The 24,172-nt window shown below is 42.2% G+C and overlaps 1 protein-coding gene across 14 annotated transcripts in view; it reads left to right on the top strand.

The window, feature by feature from the left end:
* Positions 1-24,172, top strand: part of Ldlrad4 (low density lipoprotein receptor class A domain containing 4) — a 323,747-nt gene that overhangs the window by 139,033 nt on the left and 160,542 nt on the right. For all 14 annotated transcript variants that reach the window (XM_041639126.1, XM_041639127.1, XM_041639129.1 and 11 more), the window contains one exon: positions 18,497-18,637. In XM_041639126.1, the coding sequence (XP_041495060.1) occupies positions 18,497-18,637 (141 nt within the window). The remainder of the gene's footprint in view (positions 1-18,496; positions 18,638-24,172) is intronic.

The raw sequence follows: 24,172 nt of genomic DNA, 5'->3' as shown, positions 1-24,172 counted from the left end.
GCTGACACACACCTTGGTTCCCTATGTAGACTGAATACCTAAGTCCCTAACTGGTGGAGAATCTCTTTCAACTATTGTTAAAATTTGCTCTGGTTAAGAGATTACCTGTATACATCTTAAATTTTACTGATTCAATGACAACTTTTGTGTGTGTGTGTGTGTGTGTGAGTGTGCATGTGCGTGTGCATGCACATATACATACAATTTCTTCAAAATTTTAACCTTTATTTTTATCTTATGTTTATGGGTGTTTTGCCTGCATGGGTGTCTGTGTGCCATGTGTGTTCAGGGTTCACTGAGGCCAGAAGAAGTCATTGGAGCCCCTGGAACTGGAGTTAGAGATGACTGTGAACTGCACTGTGGATGCTGGGAATTGAACCTGAGTCATCTGGAAGAGCAGCCAGAGCTCTTAACCACGGAGCTCTCTTGCTAGCCCATAATTTCTTTTTATCTTATTATCTATTTACTAATCAAACATATTATTTTTGATAATAAAATGCGATTTATTTGTAACTTTGATTATAATAAATGGTATCTTCATTTTCAAAAGCAATATATTACTGTTAAACTCATTATACCGTACAGTCATGCGGGACTTCCATTGTTGGGGCTTAGGCTCAGTGGGGAAGACCTGACATCCTTAGGAAGAGAGCAGAGACTATGACTGGTAGAGAATAGGCTGAATGGGGTCTTCTTGGTTGTTGTTTGCATATAGACACTCCTTGATGTGTTCCTAAAGCATAGCGGCGAAGCTCGAAAACCCTGCTTTGTGATTGATCTGGGTGCGTATGTATTTTCCCTTCTTTTTTTTCCTCGTTAAGTAATGCACCAGCCTTTTATGGGAAAGGTGCTTTAGTGTGTTGTTAGGCACAATTGCCTAAACACAGAACAGGTCCAAATGTCTACTTTAACTTTTGCCTGAAACTGCTTTGTGGCTTGTAACAGCTCAGCCTTGGTGACATGCGCACTGGTGGCAGGTGCAGACGGCAGGTGCACACACTCCTGCACCTCTTGCACGGCTTTGGGATGGGGGAGACCTCCGTTGTTTCCTCTCTCCTCTCCTGTGTGTATTTATTTTCTGTTAGTCTTTTTTGCACATAGTCTACGCTTGAGCTTCAGGCTGCTACTACGTTCCAGGAGGCGAGCAGGCCGACGCAAGGGGATCAACGCTTTGACCAGTCCGCTGTAAATGAAGTGAGCGATACTGGTTTACCTCAGCCGCATCTCTGCAAAGGCTTGGCAAGAAGAGAGGCAGGGCGCGCTGTTCTGGAAATGCAGTTTGAAGCTCTTTAAAGCTAAGGACTGTAGTAATTAAGAAGTAAAAACTGGGGGTGGGGGAGAAGAGAGAGGAGGGATAAGGAGGGATGAAAGCGTGAGCTGGATGAGAAGACACACAGAGAAGACCAGGGAACAGGTGCAAAGCCAGAGGGGCAGCCCCAGCCTCTGTTCAAGCAAGTTAAACACTAAAACAAAAGAATTAAAATATAAAAGGGAGAAGTTAAAATATGAAATATATAGAATAAAAGAAAGATAATCAGCCAGCATTTCTTCTTCACTGGGATGCCACTATGTCTCCCTGTCCATTAGGTTGCCCTTTGCAGCTGACTCTAAGGTGACCTGAGAGAGCGAGCTGCTGGTCTTTGTGTCTGTCTCCCTTGCTGGGTTCAAAAGTGGAGATCAGCTCTTCAGGAGTCCCCCTCCCCTTCTAGAGCCTTCTCTCTGGTCTGCTGTGTAATTGTGCCGTTCACATGTGCGTTTTAATGCCCCGGGCTAGAGTAAAAGGACAGGGCACCCTCGCTTGTGTGTCTTGGCTGCTGAGCACTTTCTTGCATATAACTCACATGTGGCCTGATGGTCAAGACAAGTTAAAATGAAGCGAAAGGTACTCATTTACCTCAGTCACATCCCTACAAAGGCTTTGAAAGAGAGGCAGGGTATTGTCGTGGTAAATGTAGTTTAAAGCCTTTGAAACTTATGGGTGATATTAATTAACAAGCAAAAAGAGGGGAGCAGGTCTGGCAACAGGGCATCTCTCAGCAATGGTACCCTCTTTTCTCCCAGGCTGGGCCATGGGGAGGCACAGGAGACAAGCCCCAGAGCGTCTGCTTCCAAGTCTTAATGCTCAAGTTTTGTTATTGTCGAGTTTGCTTGTCTGGTTCATAGTCTGGCGTGGGGTGAGGTGGAGGAGCGATTTCCTGCCACCCTGCTCCCCTGCTCTAAGCAGTCTTCAGTAAGCTGGGTCATAGATCTCTGGACTTTTTCTGGTCTGTTTTTTTTTTTTTTTTCACCGAAGCCTCCTCTTGCCCGTATGCAGTTCTCACTTTGCTTCCCCCCCACAAACCAGGTGTTTTCCATCGCTGCTCCTCAACTGTACCTTCTTCCTCAGAGCTCACCCCTTCTTTTAGTGCCAGCATCTGTATGGACACCCATGCTGAAAGCATAGGTAATAAGGACAGGAAAAATGCACAAAGCTTACCCCCAAAGTCTACAGATTTCTCTCTTCTCTAGTGCGTTTTGATTTGAGGTCAACCAATTAGTAACCTTCTTTGCCAGGCATGTGATGCAAAACTTATAAGCAATGTTCTGGGTCCCAAGAGACTTTATCAGCGGGCTAGATAGACAGACAGATGATGAGAGCGTGACAATGAGCATTGTATTGGGGGATGCAGTAGGGTGTCATGGGAACCCACAGCAACAATATTTAGTCTTGGACAATGGTGGAGGTGCTGGGAAAGCAGCACTAGCTGGGATGTAAAATTCCCTGCTTGCAGAACTTATACTCTGGTGAGCAGAGAGCTGCTCACTCGTGACTGAGTGAAAGGTGGTAAGGGCTGCAGGGAAGATGGAAACAAGGAACGTGGTCTGGGACTTGGGGATGGAAAGAGGCTACTCTTGAAAATTGAAAGCACTGCCTGGGATCACTCCTGCAATCTCAGGCTCTGGGAACTGGAGTCAGGAAACTTGCTGCAAATTAATTGCAGTATGGTCTATGCAATGAGTTTCAAGCTACTAGGGCTGCAGACAGAGACTCTGCTTCAAAAAAAGAGGAGGTTTTGGGCCTAGAGGGAGGGCTGAGCGGTAAAGTTGCTAGCTTATAACCACTTGTGACTACAGTTACAGGGTGTCTCCCTCCCCCCACATTTAAAAACAATAAAATAGATTTGAAAAAGAGGAAGTTTATTATATTCGAATATAAAGGAAGGCTAAAGCATGAATTGTGGAACCCTGATTCCATGACATATTTGCCTCGTTTGTACCACTTACCCTGCATTTTACAAATCTAGTCCTAAGTGTAATATCAAGAAAGCCTTCTAGAGCCATGGTGGACTGTCAGTACTCTGTCGGTTCATGTATTTACTTCCTTCAGTGAAGCTCATCCTCGGCAACAAAGGGCACTCAAAACTAACCTGAAACACATGAGACTCTGCCTAAGACATGGAGGGGAACAGGTATGATCAGTTGCTTTTCTGTCTTCATAAGGACAAAGCAAGACGGAAGAAGATTAACATTAGTGAAGATTAACATTAGTGAATATTTGTGCTGGAGAGAACAAATGAGTGTTTCATGGGCTTATCCAACATCAAATCATTGATGCTATTGATCTTCCAATCCAACTACTCTGGGCATGGCTGGCACACTGCAACCAGCCCCTGGAATGAGGCATTTTGGTCCTATTTGAAGTTTAACAGAGTTTGGCATGGAGGGTAGAAGGGAAAGGCAGGTGAAGGTTTAGGTTGATATGGCCTGTGATGGGAAGACAAGATTCCATGAAGTCTTGACTAAGGAGTCCAGGGATCCAGTGGGGAAAATGTGGGAAGATGTGACCCAGAGCAACAGGTTTCAGGGGGTCCTGGGGGCTGTCAGTTCACAGAGCATCAGGCTCCTAAAGGATTTGCCCTGGGTAAGAGTTGTGCAGAAAACTATTGGCTGTTAACTTTGGAAGGTAGTAATTTTGTCAGTGTTCTGATTAATAATCAAATTGTCTTGAAGCCTTTTAAGGCTATCTGAAACTTTTTGATCATTGGAAAAATAGAGTGACTTAGGCAATCCTTAATTGGCTTGTGTTTGAAAAAAGGCATGTTCGGGACATATATTTTTGTTTTTGTGAGTCTTGAGATTCTAGACAGTATGCTGTCAGTAGGAAACAATTTATCCCAATAAAGTTGTATCTGGGGATAAAAGCAACTATCAGATAAGAGGGTCTATGCTGTTCTTGTTAGTTTTATGCCAGCTTGACATACTCTGTAGTCATCTGAGAGAAGAAAATCTCAAATAATAAATCGCCTTATAAGATTGGGCTATAGGAATACATTTAGAAAATTTTCTTAATTAGTGATTGATGTAGGATGGCCTAGCCCACTGTGGGTGATATCACCTTGGGCTGGTGGTCCTGGGTTCTATAAGAAAGCAAAATGAGCAAGCCAGTAAGCAGCACTCCTCCATGGCCTCTGAACCAGTTCCTGCCTCCAGGTTCCTTGCTGCCTTGCTTTTCCTCAGTGGATGGGATTCAGGATATGTAAGCCAAAGAAACATTCCTCCCCACCCCCAAGTTGCTTTTGGTTCCATCACAGCACAAGTTACTCTAAGAAACATAGTCCCTGCCCACCATCAGGGTTGGCTTGGATCACTGGGGGCTCCACCGTCTGCTCGCACTGAAAAGGGTGACATTTCCCGCTGTCTTTCTCCTGAAGTGTGACATGCCATAGAGCATTCTGGTTATGACTTTGAGTGCACTGGTGAGTTCTGGACACCAGAGACCACTCTTTATGCTCACAGAAATCTCCATCTAGAGATGTAGAAGCAGCCCGTTCAGTGCACTTTCCTTGCTTTGAGAAAAACAGCATTTCTTCTCTCAGCAGGCCACTGAAGTGTATTCATTTGATAAGTATTATAAGGTGCCTGCCGACTTATATTTCACCCAGTGTTGGTTGGTCATAGGATGTCCTGGCATTTTTGTAGCGGGCACTTTGACATGTTGAGGGCAGCCAGCTTTGATCCTGTCTCAGAAGGAAGGAATTTTCAAGAGAGGACATTTTATAAAGGGTGGGTGTCAGATGAGGCTCCATGGGAGGCTCAAAGTAAAAAAAACCAACCAACCACCCAACCCAACAAGCAAACAACCCCACGGGAATTGTTAATCCAAACTGAAGTCAAGTGCAGCTGCAGGAGCCCCGTGGACTGGTGAGAGCCGTCTCCTTCCCTGGCTCTGAGTCTGTCTGCTCCCAGGAGATCAGTCAGATTGTTTCTGTTGAAATAGGAAATGAGACAGGTGGAGAATTTCAGTATCGACACCCAGTTCTTGGGGTGCTAGAAGCTGCCAGGAAAGGAGCTGCAGGCTGTTTCCTGAACAAACAGTCCAGCACGTTAGCCAGACAATGGGCTTTCTCTGTGTGACACAGGCGTGCTGCACTGAGAGGGAACACTGGGATTTAGGAATTAAGCCAGGTTAACTGGGAAGGGACAGATGGGAAAAGACTAAATATTTATGACATTGTGGGCTAGAGAGGAAATGATTCTGTAAATAAAGAATACAGTTTAAAAAAGCTATTTGGCTATTTACCTTAACAATCTTTTGTGATTTGCTATTTTTTTGTTTTATTTCCTTCTTTTGTCTGCCCCCCACCTTTTTCCTGTCTTTCATGTATAATATGTATTTTCTTAGTGAAGATATTTGCTCAGCTAAAGAAAATTTTCTCCCCTCAAAGGGACATCAGTAGTTAATGTGAGAGCCTTTCTGTAGGTCTTTCTTTGACCCTAATTTGACAGCCACTTATTAGATGTTTACTGTGTATGCCAAACTGTGTTCTAGATTCTGGGACTTTATCAATACAACCAGGCAAACAAAAATCCCTGCCCTCATGTTGTTTCTGTTCTAATGGCGAGACAGAGATTAGGTAGACAGACACACAGACAGAACATCATGCATATGTTTAGCTGTGAAGTTAGAAGATCAAGCAATGGAGAAAAATGACATGGAAAGAGGGTGATCAGGGCAGGAGTCTGGGTTGTGTTCACAGTGGACATGTGTGTGAGGGCATAGTAAGCAGTTTGTTGGAAAGGTCTGCCCCAGGCAGAGGGAAAGCAAGTGCACGCAGGCCCGGGTTCTAGGACCAGTGTGCAGGCTGGTACTCTCCCAGAAAGGGAGTAGAGGAGGGAAGAAAGGAAAGGACTAGGGAGCTGATTAAAAAAAAAAAAACAGGTCAAATTGGGGGAAATGCATGAGCAGCTAGAATTTCACTTCGAGGAACATGAAAGCCCCTGGAAAGTTGGAGACAAGAGACCTGACTTGGCTTCCATTTTGGTCCCATTGTTCTGGCTTCTGTGTCATGTTTAGACTGTGGGGGAGGGTACTGGAGAAGGTGGGCTACTTGTATGGAGGCTATTGAAATTAGCTTTGTAGATGAGAGGACCAAGAAGTCAAAGTGGGATGCAGTTTAGGCAAGGGTGCCTGGAACAAGCCTCGTTCCCAGCTGTATTTGGGAGGTAGAATCAACACTGCTTTGTGGTTTGGAGTGTAAAGGAAAGGCAGTTAAAGATCACTCCAATGACCCTTCATCTAGGGTGGGGTTTCTGTGGTAAAGAAGGTTCATAACGGAGCAACTTTGGGTGGGAGAGTGTGTTATTTGGCTTTGAAGATGGTAAACTTGATGTCATTTTTGCATGAAGTTGTTGGATGGGCCAATGGGAGGATACGGAATCTAGGACCAGTATAGAAGTCCTATATATGTGTAGGGGTTGGAGACAATGAATTGCTGGAAACTACGAGAAGCAGCAGTGTCCAGAAAAGTCTAGAACCCTGCCCTCCACAGTTCAGAGGTTAGGGGGTAAGAGCTGAGGCAGATGAAGTAGGCAGAGCTCATCACTGCAATGGGATGGTCTGGACCAGCTGTGATCTGTTAGGTGACATACTGGGGTTAATGCGAAGGGCATTGGTGGCCTGGACAAACTGTTTAGGTGTGGGTGATGGGTGCCAGAAGAAGTCAATCATCCAATAGATAGCTTTCAGCTTTACTGTTTGGTGGAAGCACCTATTTCAGGTAAAACCTCACAGTAAAATCTAACTCATGTGCCTCTCTAACCGTATTCCACCTCTTCTGGGGCCCCTGAGGCCCTCCAAGTACATGACCTAGGATGCTCAGGGGAACATTAGAGACTGCTCGGATCAGTCGCTTTTCTGTGACTGTTATAAAATATGATAAAATATAACCCAAAGACAACCTAGAGAACGGTGATGCCATATAGTGGCAGTGGCAGGAGCAGGGAGCTGAGCGCTCACATCTCAACTGTTTCTGGGAAGCAGAGTGAGTGAACTACAAGCAGAGTGAGGCTGTAGACTCTCTACACCTCCCTGCCCCAGTGACATACGCCCCCCAGCAAGGCTCTATGTCCTCGGTTCTATGACCTTCCCAAACGGCACCATCACAGGACTATGGCAGGCATTTCTTATTCCAACACCAGACTTCTCGCTTACTCCAGAAGCCCCATTTACCCCATAGGACTGTGGAGAGTAAGAGTCTTACTTGTGGATACACTATTTAGAATAAGAGCTGGAGGAAAGCCAGGTTCCCGAGTGTCAGGAGAGCATTCGGTCCATGTTCCTTTTAGAGCCTGGAATGTTCTCCTTACCCAGACACTGCTGAATGCATGTGTATCTGACTCGCGGTTGCTGGCCAGAAGATCAGTGTCATACGCTGTATGGACTTGACTTAGGAACCCAGATTTCTTCTGTAAATACCTGTGCATCTCTATATCGATTCTACTACTTGGGTGTGGTCCTCATGTCTCATGTACCTCAAATGCATCCACAAAAAGGACACATCAGTGGACTGCTCCAAGCTCTCATTGTAGTTCATGGTGTACTCTCTCTTCACAGAGCAACCACTGGAGAGGGTTTGGCAAGGTTAGTCTCTGTGGATGGGTGATGAATGCTCCAAGCTCTCATTACATTCAACTATGTTTATTTATAACCCATGGGTTGAAGCTGTTAATGGTCCCCAGTAAGGCATTCAAGATTCCTCACACAGTGTTTGCCTGCCCTTCCCCCAGGAGGTCTGTTTCCCCACATCTAAGAATGCAAATGAGGGGAATCTGGGATCCCCACACTGTGATTTTTCTGTATATTGAGCATAATGCTGGCTATGTAGTTTTTTTTTCTTTGCGCAGGAGAAAGAAAGGAAAATGGATCTACAAACAACAGGAGCAACAGCAAGAAACACATATGAAATGACTAGGTTATAGGCAATTGGCAAATTACAGAGATTATTTCAATAGCTGTCCTATCCTGAGGAGTCTAAGTCTTGTACCTAAAATGTCCTAACTAAGATATGAGAAGATAGTAACTGTGACTATCTAGTCTTCAACCTCATAAAGACTTGAGAAGGAAAATAACATTATCTAAAGCAGGAAGTGAAAGCAAGCTACTTCCAAAAGATGCAAGAAATGACAGAAACAGCTGAAAGTTGCCCAAAGTCTCTCTGTAATGTTGGGGCAACCCACTTTGGCTATAGGCTTAGAATATCTGACAGATCATTTTCAGAAGCAGGAAAATTTGAAAGACTGTCTTACTCTGTCTTGGCAAGATTTAGCAGTCGCTTTTCTTATATCCTGCTTGTCCAGACTGGACAGTGTGCTTACTGGCAGCAGTCAAGGCAAGGACGACAGTTCTTTGCCCAATAGACCAATTTTGCCAAAAAGAAAACAGGTACCATATGGAGTGTCTTCATTGCCCATCAGTCTTTATTGGGTAGATTGGTGTTGCCAGGAGCAGTTGTGTCTCATGCCAACAGAATTTCTAAATTATTAAACCATTAAATGTTGTATTCTGTAGGTCTTTGGCATGTTTGAAGATTACCTGTCTATACGGAGTACATCTCTGTGCATCTAGAGACCCTAACTAACATAACTATAATTGTGGCAAACATGGGTGACTATTAACCTTTAATTCTTAATAACCTATATAGCTTAAAGACTAAAGACTTTACATTATAAAAATAAACAATTTTTTAAGCATATGTACAGCATAAGGACAATCTCAAGATTGTAACAATATATAAAATATCTTAACCAGAGGTAGAGATGTATAGTGCAAGATGACAAAAATAATCTTAATTTGTATTACTACACAAAATATCTTAAGCAGAAGTATAAACATACAGTATGACAAAATAATTTTATATTTGTGTACAAAGTATTTTAAACAGAAATAGGAATATACATAATATAACAAGTATAATTTTGAATTTGTATCAATATACAAATTATTTTTTATACAAAAAGTTTAACATATGTATTAATGTCCAACAATCTATACCAATGTTAAGTTTTCTAAAACTAAAAGTTGCTAAAATAGTTTACAAGTAGATACACTAATCTGCTTTATTACCCTATCCTATCCCCATTTTTTCTATACCAAATGAGATTTCTGAGTCTAATTATTATTCTGTCCCCAACCCTATAATAACAACCAATCCTGAGGAAAAACCAAAAACCACCCATCCCATTTGTTGGGAGAGGATGTCATTGTCTTAGAATTACTTAAAGCTGTTTTGGGGGCCCTGGTATTTCTATGATTAATTATTAACTAAAATAATGGTTTAAATCTCAAGAGAACTAGCTGTAGCATTTGTAGCCAGTCTCTGAGGAGTGGGTAAGTTCTTATCTCAAGTTATGTCTTGTTCTTCTCGGATGTTTTGGCGAGAGTGTTGTAAGAAGGCGGACCATCTCAGCTAGCCAGTTTGGAATTGTCTTGAGCAGTTTGTAGTCCAAGGCTGATCTTTGAGCGGTTGATCATTGGCTCAGTGGCATCATTATGAACCAGGTAGAATGGTTATTGACTCCTTCTGGAGACTTCAGAGATTGCTGTTAGGAAAATTTATTGTGTAATATGGAAAATTTAGACATTATTAATATCAAAATGAAAAGTTTACATTTAAAATAGATATTTATCCAAAGAAAGGCACTGTAGAGTTAAAAATAAGTATGGGAAAAGATAGAATTTTGGGGAGATAATGAAGTTTTGATAGCCAAAGTCCTTAGATTTTTGGTTTTCTTCTGTCCCACACCAGGTGACTCTTAGGATATGGGACAGAAACTGAATTTTTTTAAAACGTGCTTGGATTTAGAGAAGGAGAGAGCCATGCTCCAACTCCAAAATCAGTTTTGATTTTAATTGATTCAGGACTACATATTTTCTGAGAAGTAAAGACATATAGATGTTTAGGCAGTGAGATTTTTTTCCCTGTAGAGAATATTGGTACCTTAGGTCAGAGTTTTCTTTGCTTGATAATTTTTTCTAGATAGCTTTCCCTTCTTCTTTAGATGTCTAGATGTCCAAGATTTCTTGAAGGTGGGTATCTCTATTTTCCTGTAAAAACAAAACAAAACAAAACAAAAAACCCAGAGCTCTGCCGCAACCCTTGTTTGTTGAGTTTTCCTTTCAGCATGTCACATTGGTTGATGAAGTATTAAGAGGTCTCTCTTGTTCAAATTGAGTCTTTATAATTTTGCTGGTATCCTTAGCTTTTCTTCTCTTGTGGAAATAAAAGCGAAACCCCTTCCTCAATGTAACACATGTCCTAGTTTCTATTCTGAGGTCAACACATCTTTAAAGTACACAGGCTGATTTAACTCAGCAGTTTTTTCTATTGTCAAATGTCTCTCTGCTGTTTTTGTTTGTTTCTCATTAGCATTAAGAAAATTCAAGGTTAATAACGCATTATACAATCTATCTCTGGGGGTCTTAGTTATCCCTACCTGTTAAGCATTTATTTTAAAGTGCGATTAGATCTTTCTACAACTGCTTATCCTGTAGGATTGCATGGTATATCTGTAATATGCTTTATATTATAAGTATAATATATTAATATAATAATGTTAAGAAAACTTTTTACTAGAGACATAAGCTGGAGCATTGTTAGTCTTAATTTGTATAGGTGTTCTCATGATGGCTGTGATTTCTAATAGGTGTGTAATTACAGAATCAGTCTTTTTAGAACTCAAAGCAGTTGCCCATTGAAATCCTGAAAATGTGCCTATTGTATAGTGTATGTATTTTAATTTTTCAAATTCTGCAAGATAAAACACATCCATTTTTCAGATTTTATTTTTTGCATATCTTTAGGGTTACTTCCTGCAGGTGGTGGAGTTTGATTATAGAAGGAGCAAGTAGGACCTTTTGTGTGTGTGATTTCCTTGACTTGTGGCCAAGTGATAGAAAAAACTTTTTTTAAACCTTTGATATTGACATGATTTTTTAAAGTGAAATTTTGAGGCTTTGAGCACTGATAAATTTCATTATTACCTTGTTCTAGGGGACCCGGCAGACCCGTATGTGATCTGATGTGTGTACATATGGAATGATTTCTATTCCTGATTATTTCCTGTAATTGTATAAATAACAAAGTTAATTCTGTTTTATCAGGAATAACTTCAGTTTCAACATGTAAAACAACTCTTTCTGCATATTGAGAGTCAATAACTATACTGAGAGGTTCTATTAAATCCATTAGTACCATAAGAATGGCATACAATCCCAGCTTTTGTACAGAATCATGAGGGTTTGGGGGCACTTTATTTAAATTTCCTGATTTATAAACTACCTTTCCTGATTTATATGTATCAGCATAGAATGTAGGGACTCCAGAGATGGGTGTTCTCAAAGCTATTGGCAGAATGGATTATCACAACAGAAGCTGGGGGCATTTTTCTGCTGGAGGGCAGTTGAAGGGCCAAGCATCTAAATTCAAAGGGACAGCATGTTGTTTTTCACTTCTCTTCTCAGATATTTTAAAATAATCCTTTTGATATCATACTGGCAGTGGTTAGCTATATTATAAAATAGTTTGAGATTCCCCCCTTTGAGTGTTTTTTTTTTTTTTTTTCTCTTGTGAGACTTTTCTGCTGATCTTCTGATACGGGCAAACACTTTTTCAGCATAGCAGCGTCACCTTTCTGAAGGGCCTCACGATGTTAGTAGTGCTACTTTACTTAATGTAGATGGAGACTGAATTGGTTTCCCAGCAACCCAGGCCCGAATAACCACCCAGAAACTATATTAATTACCACACGGTTTGGCCAACACTCAGGCATATTCCTACCTAACTCTTATATCTTAAACTAACCCATTTCTATTCATCTGTATATCCTCACAAGGCTGTGGCTCCCCTGTAAGGCTCTGGTGTCTTTCTCCTTAGGTAGCTACAAGGTGTCTCCCTGACTTTCCTTTCTTCCCTCCTCTATATTTGTTTGGATTTCCTGCCTTGCTCCGTTCTGCCCTGCCACAGGCCAACACAGCTTCTTTATTAACCAATGGTAATAAAACATATTCACAGCTTACAGAAGGACATCCCACATGGACTTCAGACACGACTTTTATTAAATGTTTGCGGGACGACTTAATTCATAACACAAGTACGAACCTTGAAATTAAATCTTGCCCTTTGTAACCTGTCTCTGAATGAGGACAGGGTCACTAGTGTGCCTGCGCCTTTGTGTTGTATGCTGGTAGAGTGTGTGATCGATATTGTGTATGTGTGTGTGAGTGTGTGTGTGTGAGTTTGTATGATCACCCTTGCCGTTTACATGCTACAGAGATCTCACTGTTAAGAAGCATTGCTCTAGGGATGTATAATTTCTCTCTTCTCAAGATTCTCAAAGCTTAATCTTCCAATTCAGCTAAATCAGCACTGTGGTTCTGCTGCTATTTTGACTTCCTGCATAGCAACTGTGGCAACATTCATTCCATCCTCCCTGAAGCCCGTCCTAGGACGTAATAACACAATGAGCCTTACTTGATAAAATTAGTATTAAAGATCATCTCCATGTTCTTGCACAACACCCTTTAATAAAGAGAGGGGTGGATCCATTGACATAGTAGAAGTAGAAATAAAAACGCCCATTTCTGATCAATTGGAATGCTTATTTCTGGGGTGAGCAAGGGTTCCTGGCCTTGTCCTGCGGTGCCTTGTGCTACGATGGCCATTCTCCTATTACCCTGTATTTCTTGGTTTGTTTGTCTTTTACTTATTGTATGGCCTTATTTGTTAAACTTTATTTTTATTATAGGAAATTTTCTACCCTGTAGGAGAAAAGGCAGTATAGATTTATATAAAAGTCAATAAGGCATTTGGATTTCTGTGGCAAGCGTTGTTGAATATGTACTGGTTATGGCAAAATTATTCATTTTTAATTTTAGGGACTTTCTAAATGTAATACAAAATTTAAAATATTTAAAGAGAGACTGAGAGAGAACGTGTGTGTGTGTGTGTGTGTGTGTGTGGCATAAGACAACTTACTGGAGTCAGTCTTTTCCTTCTACCATATGGATTTGGGGCCTTAAACTAAAGCCGTCAGCCCTGGCAGCAAGTGCCTCAACCCACTGAGCCATCTTGCCAGCCCAGAGACCTACTAGTGCTGACATGAAAGCCTAATCTCTTTGTTCGGCCCTCCTCACGCCGGGAGGACGCCCAGAAGGTCCCCATGGCGGGTTACAGGCTTTGGTGTCAGCAGGATGGAGCCAGCATCACTGTTTGCAGGTTTGTGAATGGTAGATGTGTGAACCAAATGAGTCAGCGTTGCTGTATGAATCTTAACAGAAATAGCTCACATAGTCGGCGCTGCCAATTCACAAAAAGGGTGGTTTTTACAGCTGAGAGCTAATGCTGTTTATAGGTCCTTATTTTGTGATTGAGATTCCATCTGTGAAAGCTAAACTTTAAAAGAGTGTAAGAAAAATCAGGAACAACTTTTTGTTGCCTTTTAACTACTAGGATGTTGCCTACACCGAATGGATTAGATTTAGACCTTGCAAAGCAGATTTGCTCCACTGTTCCGCATTGGGGTTTAGAATGCTCAGATTCTTGGGTTGCCGGGGCTTAGGTCCTGCTATTAAAATGTAGCTATTTTTGCAATGCTTTGGAATTCACATAAACACTAGGATATTCTGTTTCTGTTCTGGTGTCAGGTCTAAAATTCCTTGTTTTCTCAAAGTTGGCAAAATATTAGAAAAACTTCTCTTAACTGTTCATTTCCTTTCTCTTCTGCATGGTCTGTCTGACTGGTTAGTATTAGTTTATGCGTAATTCGAATGACAGGGTAATAAAAAGAGTTTTCTCTCAATTTGCTTGAAAATTTGTTCTTCAACTTTGAGTAGCCCAAGGACGCTGAGGTGAAGACTTGGGCTAGTGTGTCTCTAAGTCCCTATCGATGTTAAACTCTGAATTTCTAAGAGATTCTAAGACCCTGAGAAGAATCTGCCAAAGCTTTGTATAGAGATGTAGAAAAGACCCCAAATTTGGAGAGATATCTATTATCACTATATTGGTTATAGCCATTTTAATTCATTATTATTGTTGTGTTCAGTGTGTGTGCATGCATGCAGTGGCAGGTGTTTGAAAGTCAGGACAGCTGTAGGAGTTGGCGCGCTTTCTCTCTACCATGTGGGTTCTGGGACTTGAACTTAGATCATCGAGCTTGGCCTCAAGCTCTTCTGTCCACTGAGCCATGTTGGCAGCCTTCATCCTGACAATTTTTATAAGAAATCAAAGGAGAATTATGGTATAAAGGAATGCTATTTTCTTTATTTGAAAAATTCTCTCTCTTTTTCACAAAGAGTTAATTTGATTACACAAATGATTTTAACACTGGTTTCTGAGTTCTTCACTTTGCATTATACATATGAAATCACTGTGACTTTGTCATCAAAATGTTTCTAATATTTAATAATCATTGGTTTCTCTAAAATTCTAAATTGGTAGGAATACTCAACAAGGTCCAGAAAGAATAGACAAAACAGTAAATAAAAAGTACTTTGTTTGTCTTCTTTCTTTGGTTTGAGTTTTACTCCTTTGAAAACATTTCCTAATTCTGGTGTGTGAAAGTGTAGTTTAGGAATCTAAGAGCATTGGTTCCTGCATTTCAGCAACATGGACCCTAAAGTTCGGTGATTCAAGTTTCTGAACTATCGCACTGACAGAAAGAGCTGGAGGGACTGGACACTGTATCCAAGAATTACCTGAGAATTTGTGTATTGAAATCTTTACACTTTAATAAATTAACAAAATACCACTAATTAGTTTAGTATAATATTCTTAGCCGAAGAGAGGGCTTCTTGTAAGTGAGCTGTCTACTCCTTAGGGGCAGTCTTGCTATCAGAATCACTTCAGAGAAACTCTAGAAACACCTGCTTAGGCTACAGCTCAAGTCATTGAGAGAAGTGACCTGGGCTGGTACCCAGGTATCGATAGTTTTGAAAGATGTTTAACTAATTCCAATGTGCAGCTGGGGTGAGGGTTTTTAATTTATTGGAATATCATAGGTACCCTACTTGTTAGAAGATCAGAATATGTGAGGGTAGGAAGGTGTAGTGGAGACGGCCTTTATAAGAGAGCTCAGATCGTGTTGGAAGCCCGCCTTTATCAACACCAGATGTGTTAACTTCAACAGGTACTTTACCTGGGTCTGAAATTTCTTTGCAGCTTTTCTATTGAAGTTCAATACTTAATTTCATTATAGTATTTTTGGAGTAGTTTCCTGCACCACATGAAGCATTAACAAATTCAGATATCTATTCTCTTTATTTTGATTCAGGTGGTCATAGGATAAACTTTGAGTCTGATGTTTGGCTAAGAACTAGTCACTGAGAAATTTGGGATTTTGTGAATTTGAAACTTAGTGGGTTGATATCATTATCTTATAAAGAAGAGCCTGCTAAGCATGTCACAGCACAAACTGTTCTAGGGCACTGTTAGGCCTACTTAAAAAAAATCTAGCTGTTTTGACAATTTACATGGGGGGCACGCTTATCACAGGCAAGTCCAAAAGCAGATCTTGACATGGAGACAAGGCAGACTTGAATAAATAGGGATTGTGGGGCTGTGACGGTACCAGTGGGAGGCCTGGATCGCTCTCTGAGGCGCCTTCTGCCAGCAGCCTAACAAATAGGCTGTCTTGGGTCAGGAGTTCTCGTGAGGCTCTGGTTAGATTGCTCAGTTATTGGACGGATCTGTTGTTCACTGAGTACCTGTTACAGACTGACCAGCGCAGCAGATACAAAGGATGCAGGGAGGAAAATGTGTGCCCTGGGAGGAGTTAGAAGAACAATCAGTTCATACTTTTATTTGTATTGTGTGTGTGTGTGTGTGCGCGCGCGCGCGCGCGCGTGCCAGTGTGCATATGCATGTGCCTGTGTGTGTGGAGGCCAGAGGTAAACACTGTATGTCTTCCTTGAGCCTTTCATATTATATAGTAGTAGTAGTAGTAGTAATAGTAATAATAATAACTTATTATTTGAGATAGACTCACTGAACCTGGAGCTTGCCAATCGGCCACACTTGTCTGGCCAGCAAGCCCCTGGAATCCTCCTCTCTCTGCCTCTCCCTTGCGGTATTTGAGGTACATGCTATTGTTCCCAGTTTGTGTACGGGGTAGCTGGGATTCAGAATCAGGTCATACTTTGTAGCCAATGCAGCAAAGCAAACCCCTTTCCACTGAGCCATCTCCCCAGCTCCAAGTCTTCAGACTCTTTGGAGAATTCATGCAGTAAATTATTTTACGGGGACTGGTTTTTCTCTCCTTTTCTTTTCTTTTTGGAGACAGGTTCTAATTATGTAGCCCAGATGAGCGTCAGACTCACAATCTTCGTGCCTCCCTCTCCGGAGTGCTTAGACTGCAGGTGTGTGCACCACCATGTCTGGCCCTGTCTGTACTGTCAGCCCCACGTGCCAATGCCTCACTGTACACAGCAGGCGTGAGACATTGAGTTATGGGAACAAATGAACCAGCCTCATGTCGATGCATTCCCTTGCTGATTTTAGGTTCCATATGAATGGGAACATGGTTGTCTAACTTTAAAGCCTTTCAAACTATAACAATGGCATATTCTTCATGTAGAGTCTGACCATTTTGGTGACCCCGAGACCCTTGTTTTTGGCTGATCTTTTTTTTTTTTTTTTTTTTTTTTTTTTACACTTGGCATTCATCTGAACTCCAATATTCCTCGTGGAAATGAAGATAAATTCTTCTCTTGACATTCCCTTTTTCCACTAAGTTAAAAATCGTTGCTTCGTAAGTGAGATTCCAAACATCTGGATTTTGATCTTTCCACCATACAGGATGATAGTTTAGCTCTGGCCACATCTGGATCGTGCAACCTGATCACATTCGGCACACAGAGTGTCTAACTCAGGTGGTGCAGCCAACCAAGAGCTTGTGGAATGCACTTGGCCCCCGTTCTCCTGATATTTTACACACGGTCGGGGTCTGGGTTTTTTTCCTCTACCCTCTCTGATTGTGGACAAATGGGAAAGTTAAAATGCCGCTCTCAAAGACCCGCAAAGATTCTTTGACTTAATTTCTGTTCTTTGTGGCAGGTAATAGTCTCTCGGATTGCAGTCATGCTCTCAAATGGTCTCAACAAGTGCAACCCTCCTTAGGGTTAGCAGAGCTGGGAGACACTGAGAAGCTACACACAGTCTCTCTTCCTCTCTCTCTCTCTGGATTTTTATTTTAGTGGGAAGTTGGAGTTGAAATGACCTGATATTTGATCCGGATCTGCTGCTCTTGTCTGAGCCAGGAATTGGGCCTTGACAGCTGAGGACACTGTGATAGTTGCCATCGCTGGGAACCTGTGATTCTTCCTGACATTCCCCCTATTAGCCATCTACTCTGTGTGAATCCCCTTAATTTCTGTGGGTACTTAAGAGTTCAAGGTGCTATGTATGGCTGTTTATGTGACTGGTTATATTTTGTTATGTAATCTTTCACCCTTAATTGCTTAAAAATATTTATAATGTGTTAAGTTGGAAATTTTATTTCAAAGTCCCATTTAGGTGACTATTATTTTCAAATATGGATTTATACTGTTAAGGGATCCTGTGTTCAGTACAACAGGGATTTGGGTGTGGGCTCCATACTGTTTTATAATCCATCAATGTGGTCTTTTACATCCAGGCTTCTTAGGTCGAGAGCACTGTGCTTTTTCCTGTCTTATATTATGAAATATATTATGTATATTATATTTTATAATATATACATATGCATACACTGTTGTTAACTTTGGCATGAGAGGAATGAATCCTAGAATGGCTTGAATATTTTTGCCACAAAACAAGAAGTTGGAAGTGAAATTTTTGAGCCTTCTCAAGTCGAATTAGATCTCCTAAGTTCAACCTGAGCCTCTGTTGTTGGAATGTGGGCTATAGGAGGCTATCAAGGCTTTTTTTTTTTTTTTTTTTTTTTTTTCAGAATGACTCTTGCAGGGCAAGCGATGGAAGGAAGTACCATGTACACATTTGTAGGTAGCACTGTGTCATAGGCAGGTGTTAGAGTGTTGCGTGTTGCAAAGCGGGATCAGCCTCACCCAGAAGGCCCTTCTGAGTTCAGTTCCCTGGGCTATCTAATCTCATGGCCTGCACACGGCAGGTGGGGGGCGGTGGCAGCGACTGCTTTTGAGTACCCAGTGAGCGCTGACTGCCTCATGCTTTGTTTTGTGCTTTTTCAGAGTGCAAATTCACCTGCACCAGCGGCAAATGCTTGTATCTTGGTTCACTGGTCTGTAACCAACAGAATGACTGTGGGGACAACAGTGACGAAGAGAACTGTCTTCTGGTGACTGAGCATCCACCTCCAGGCATCTTCAACTGTAAGTCCCTCTGACTCAGCCTTGCGACGTTGTGTCTGATGGTGTTTTGAAACGGATGGGAGGTGGAAAGTTATGTTTCCTAGTTACAGGAGAGAGAGATGCATTTCCACCAAGGTTTCCTTCTGGGTTGGAAGATGGCGTGTGTAAGATGGAAAACTCTTGCGTTTCTGTAGGTGCTCACTGGTGCGGTGGTTTGTAATTGGGCTTTACTGTTGATCTGAGAAGCCCCAGTTGGTTCCAAGAAAGCAAGCAGATACTGTGTTCTTCACAGAGCTTTAGAGACCTTTTTGAATTTATGACTTCAGAAATGATTTTAAGTAAGTGAAGACAGGTCCGTAATTATTCACAAAAATAGAAATATTTACACAAGACTCCTAAAGGTTCTGGTTGTATGTTTTGCTGTTAAATACCAAATGGAAATAAAGCATGTGTCAGGTCTTTACATGCATGACTCTCGAGCTGAGACTCAGAACACTGTCTTCAACTTGCAAAAGTGAGATCGGAATCTGAAATTCATTGGTTTTGGATTTCATGATTATTATGACAAGGAAGAGGGAGAATGCAGTTTTGAAACACTCCTGAATTCTGTTAGGAAAAATAGTTTATTATGGTTTTCCACGAAGCAACTGAAGTGGGTTGAGGGTGAGCCTACCTAGGGAGAACACTTGCCATGCTGGTCCTTGCTGTGTTCTGATAGCTGCTTCCCCCAGATCCAAAGCTGACATTAGAGGCTTGGTCTCCAGCCCATGGTACTGTTATGAGGTGGTAAAACCTTAGAGGCCTGGTACCTCCTTAGGGGTGCTCTGCCTTTTATAAAGAGATTTTGGGACCCTGGGTCCTCAGGTTTCTGCTATGTAGCCCAGGCTGGCCTCAAGCTCACAGCAGTTCTCCTGCCTCAGGGTCCTAAGTGTCGCGATTACAAGGTGTGAACTCGCATGCCCTCTTTTCCTGGCTTCCTTGCTGCCATGAAGTGAGCACTTTTGTTCTACAGCTTGCTCTTCGATACCATAAGCTGCCTTGGCAGAGGCCCGGAGGCAAATGGGTCCAGTTGCCCATGGATTTAAAACTGAGATGAGCTAAGCCTTCCCTCTTTTGTTGGTCATTCTGAAGTGTTTGTTCTGGTGATATGAAGCTGAGAGGTGAATTCTCTTCATGGGGGTCTTCTTACTGAGATGGGTCATTTCAGATATAGTCAGCCTCTCCTGTCCTGAGACCACTTTGAGGCATTATGTTTGGCAAAAATTAAAACTGGGGATGGTTAAGAGCATGGCTGCTCTTGCAGAGGACCTGGGTTCAGTTCCCAGCACCTACATGGCAGCTCACAACTGTCTGTAACTCCAGTTTCAGGGGTTCTGATGCCCTCTTCTGACCTCCATGGGCAACAGGCATGTACCTAGTGTACAAACACCTACACAGATAACACAGTCAATGCACATAAAATAAAGTCTTTTTTAAATTAAAATTTTGCGTGGAAAATAGATTGCAAAAATGCAATTGCCGTAAACTTGGAGAGGGTTAAGAAAAATAAAAAACCCACATTTTCCTCTACCCCTACTTTAGGGGAAAAGCATGCATGGTCCTAATATAAAAATAACTACATTCTGGTGAATTTTAAGCCTGCTACTTATGCTTGCCATATTCAGGAGTCTCAGTGTTTGTTTTCTCAAGAATGTTTGTTTTATCATTTTAAACTTTCTTTATTTCAATTTTAAAAGATGCTGGTTATTTGCTGTGTTTGGGCCTGCACATGCGTGAGTGGGCATGCGTATTTATGGAGGCACGTGTGGAAGGCCAGAGGTTGATTTTGAGTGTCCTGCTCAATTGCTTTTCCAACTCACCCACCCCCATGTGTTTTCCTGAACCTCAGGCTTGCCATTTTGGCTATGTTGGTTGGCCAACGAGCCCCCAAATTCTGCTTTTCTCTACCCCCCACCACACAGATGTACACAGTCACATCTGGCTTTTATGTGAATGTTCATCAGGTCCTCACGCTTGTGTGGGAAGCCCTTGACCCACCGAGCCGCCTCTCTGGCCTCTGAATTTCCTTATATTGGCTGTTTTTCGAGTTCTGTCTTCATGCGCTAAGAAGACATGTCTCGAGGGTCAGGACTGGCTCTGCACTTCCTTAGCATTAGGCCCCCTGATTTCCTTCAATTAGGTTTGTGGGGTAGCGTTTGTATCATGCAGCTGTCTAGCTGTGTGGGGTTGTCTCACTTCCTGCATATGGGTCCTCTGAAACATTTGTCGACTGGCAAAGGGAAGAGGACACAGGGAGGAGGGTAGCAGAGTGAAAGGGGGGATTGGGAACTGGGTGGGAACCAAGAACACTGAGGGCCCCTCTGTCTACCTTTTCCATGAACACTTCAAGCATTTTTGAGCACATCTAAAATATAAAATGTTCTCTTTTCTTCTTTTCTGTACCATGGTGGGAATTGATCCCAGGACCTTACACGTCACAGACAAGTATTCTACCACTGAGCTACCTACCAGTCCTCTTTTTTGCTTTGAGTCATAGTCTTCTTTTTTTTTTAATTAATTTATTTATTTATTAAAGATTTCTGCCTCCTCCCTGCCACCGCCTCCCATTTCCCTCCCCCTCCCCCGATCAAGTCCCCCTCCCTCATCAGCTTGAAGAGCAATCAGGGTTCCCTGCCCTGTGGGAAGTCCAAGGACCACCCACCTCCATCCAGGTCTAGTAAGGTGAGCATCCAAACTGCCTAGGCTTCCCCAAAGCCAGTATGTGCAGTAGGATCAAAAATCCATTGCCATTGTTCTTGAGTTCTCAGTAGTCCTCATTGTCCACTATGTTCAGCAAGTCCGGTTTTATCCCATGCTTTTTCAGACCCAGGTCAGCTGGCCTTGGTGAGTTCCCGATAGAACATCCCCATTGTCTCAGTGTGTGGGTGCACCCCTCGAGGTCCTGAGTTCCTTGCTTGTGCTCTCTCTCCTTCTGCTCCTGATTTGGACCTTGAGATTTCAGTCCGGTGCTCCAATGTGGGTCTCTGTCTCTGTCTCCTTTTATCGCCTGATGAAGGTTAATATTCAGGAGGATGCCTATATGTTTTTCTTTGGGTTCACCTTCTTATTTAGCTTCTCTAGGATCATGAATTATAAGCTCAATGTCCTTTATTTATGGCTAGAAACCAAATATGAGTGAGTACATCCCATGTTCCTCTTTTTGGGTCTGGCTTACCTCACTCAGGATAGTGTTTTCTATTTCCATCCATTTGTATGCAAAATTCAAGAAGTCCTTGTTTTTTTTACTGCTGAGTAGTACTCTAATATGTATATATTCCATACTTTCTTCTTCCATTCTTCCATTGAAGGGCATCTAGGTTGTTTCCAGGTTCTGGCTATTACAAACAATGCTGCTATGAACATAGTTGAGCAAATACTTTTGTTGTATGATAAGGCCTCTCTTGGGTATATTCCTAAGAATTTCCTGAGAAACCGCCACACTCCTTTCCAAAGTGGTTGCACAAGTTTGCATTCCCACCAGCAATGGATGAGGGTACCCCTTTCTCCACAACCTCTCCAGCAAAGGCTATCCATTGGTGGTTTTTATTTTAGCCATTCTGACAGGTGTAAGATGGTATCTTAAAGTTGTCTTGATTTGCATTTCCCTGATCGCTAAGGAAGTTGAGCATGACCTTAAGTGTCTTTTGGCCATTTGAACTTCTTCTGTTGAGAATTCTCTGTTCAGCTCAGTGCCCCATTTTATAATTGGGTTGATTAGCCTTTTACGGTTTAGTTTCTTGAGTTCTTTATATATTTTGGAGATCAGACCTTTGTCAGTTGCGGGGTTGGTGAAGATCTTCTCCCAGTCAGTGGGTTGCCTTTTTGTCTTAGTGACAGTGTCCTTTGCTTTACAGAAGCTTCTCAGTCTCAGGTCCCATTTATTCAATGAGGCCCTTAATGTCTGTGTGTTTTTCTGTTTTGTTTTGTATTTTTAATCACAAGTATGAGTTAAAACTAATAACCAGGCATTCTTCCTCTCTGTGGTAACCTTGGTTCATTATCACCTTGGGCTGAGGTTTGCTGGCAAAGCAAGGCTCTTTGAATGCCTGGATTCCCCTGTGACTTCCACAAAAGCATTCTGAGACAGTGACTTTACTTCTGTGAAGTTTAATAAGATAAATATTGGTTGGAACCATTAGCCAAGAGGACTAAAGTTAGAAGGCAACAACAATGCTACCCCCAGAAAGCCAACAAACTCATGAAGTCATAGTCTTCTTATCAAGCTTCCCATGCAGGCCTTTCACTCTGTGGTTCAGGTAGGCCTTGAACATGTTGTCTTGCAGTGTCAACCGCCCAAGTAGCTGGGATTACAGACCTATTTCACCAGGCCTGGTTAAACGTGCTTTGGATGCATACGCTTGTTTCAAACTCAACTGCTGGGATAGGGTCCCAGTAATACAGCTTTCCCAGGAACAGGCAGCAGGTTGTTTTTCCCTGTGCCCCAGAGCTACCATCTGCACAATCAGGGCCCAAGAGATGGCTCCTGTGTGCACTGCAGGGGAAAGGGACAATCCAAGTAAGTTATTTAGAAACATGCAAGACTTAAGCAATTGGTGAATACAAAGTTATCCCAAGCTAGACTGATGGATTAAGATCCTGGCCCTAGGACTTAGCAGTTAGGCAGGTTGCTTTTGCATGAGGAAGCGATTGAATCCTCTAAGGCCTAGATTCTGGTATCTATGAAATGGGCATAATTTCTGTCATATAAAATTGTACATGGGCTTAATGAAAGACCTGGGAAGTGTGAGCTACATAATTGCATTGTCCTTCCTCTCTCTTCCCCTTCTCTCGCTCATCTCTCCTTCCTCTCTCCCTCCTCCCCTTGCTCCTCCTCTTCCTGCCGACATTTTGTTTGGGCATCCCTTGGGGAGCAGAATCACCATAGCTTCGTATAATTTGCCTTCAATGTCACCACATTGCATATGTAATATGTTTCTATGTGTTCCAGAATGAGTGCATTCCCAGAAATCAGTGTTTCTCCTTGGCAAGATTCTCTAGGGGCTGTGCCAGCTGAAGGTGCCTGTGGCATGGCTGAGAACTACCTGTATGCTGCCTCTGCTGAAATACCAGGAGGAGGAGGCCCATTTGTACCATAAGGAACACTCCCCCGGCCTGTTATTGGCCTGTTTTTGACTTCTTTTCTTTCTTCAGTCAAACCGAGAGGCTAATTTAATATGGAATGAGTATATGCTTTCTCTCCCTATGTCTCACCTGAAGAGAACATGAAACATGAATTGGCTCCTACTAGCTTCCGTGTACTGTGTCCTTGGGCAGTTGGTGAGCTTTCAATGGACGGCACATACTTTTATTCGGTCATCTATGGTGGATTTCTAGAGCAGACAGACAGTATGCCTTGAAAAAATTAAATCCTTATGTATGAAATATGGACACCCCAGAACAACAACAAAACCTCACCTAGTAGCCCTTGTTCTTATCCTATTTTGAAAAGGTCAGCTTATTTGACCTGCTTTGTTTCATTAGAGAAAATGTTGAATATTACAATATTTGATATTTAGA

The sequence above is a fragment of the Microtus oregoni genome, unplaced genomic scaffold, assembly GCF_018167655.1.
Source record: "Microtus oregoni isolate MIOR12 unplaced genomic scaffold, Mior012 000057F_ref0000458, whole genome shotgun sequence".
Lineage (NCBI taxonomy): Eukaryota > Metazoa > Chordata > Mammalia > Rodentia > Cricetidae > Microtus > Microtus oregoni.
This window is presented reverse-complemented; position numbering and strand designations above follow the sequence as displayed.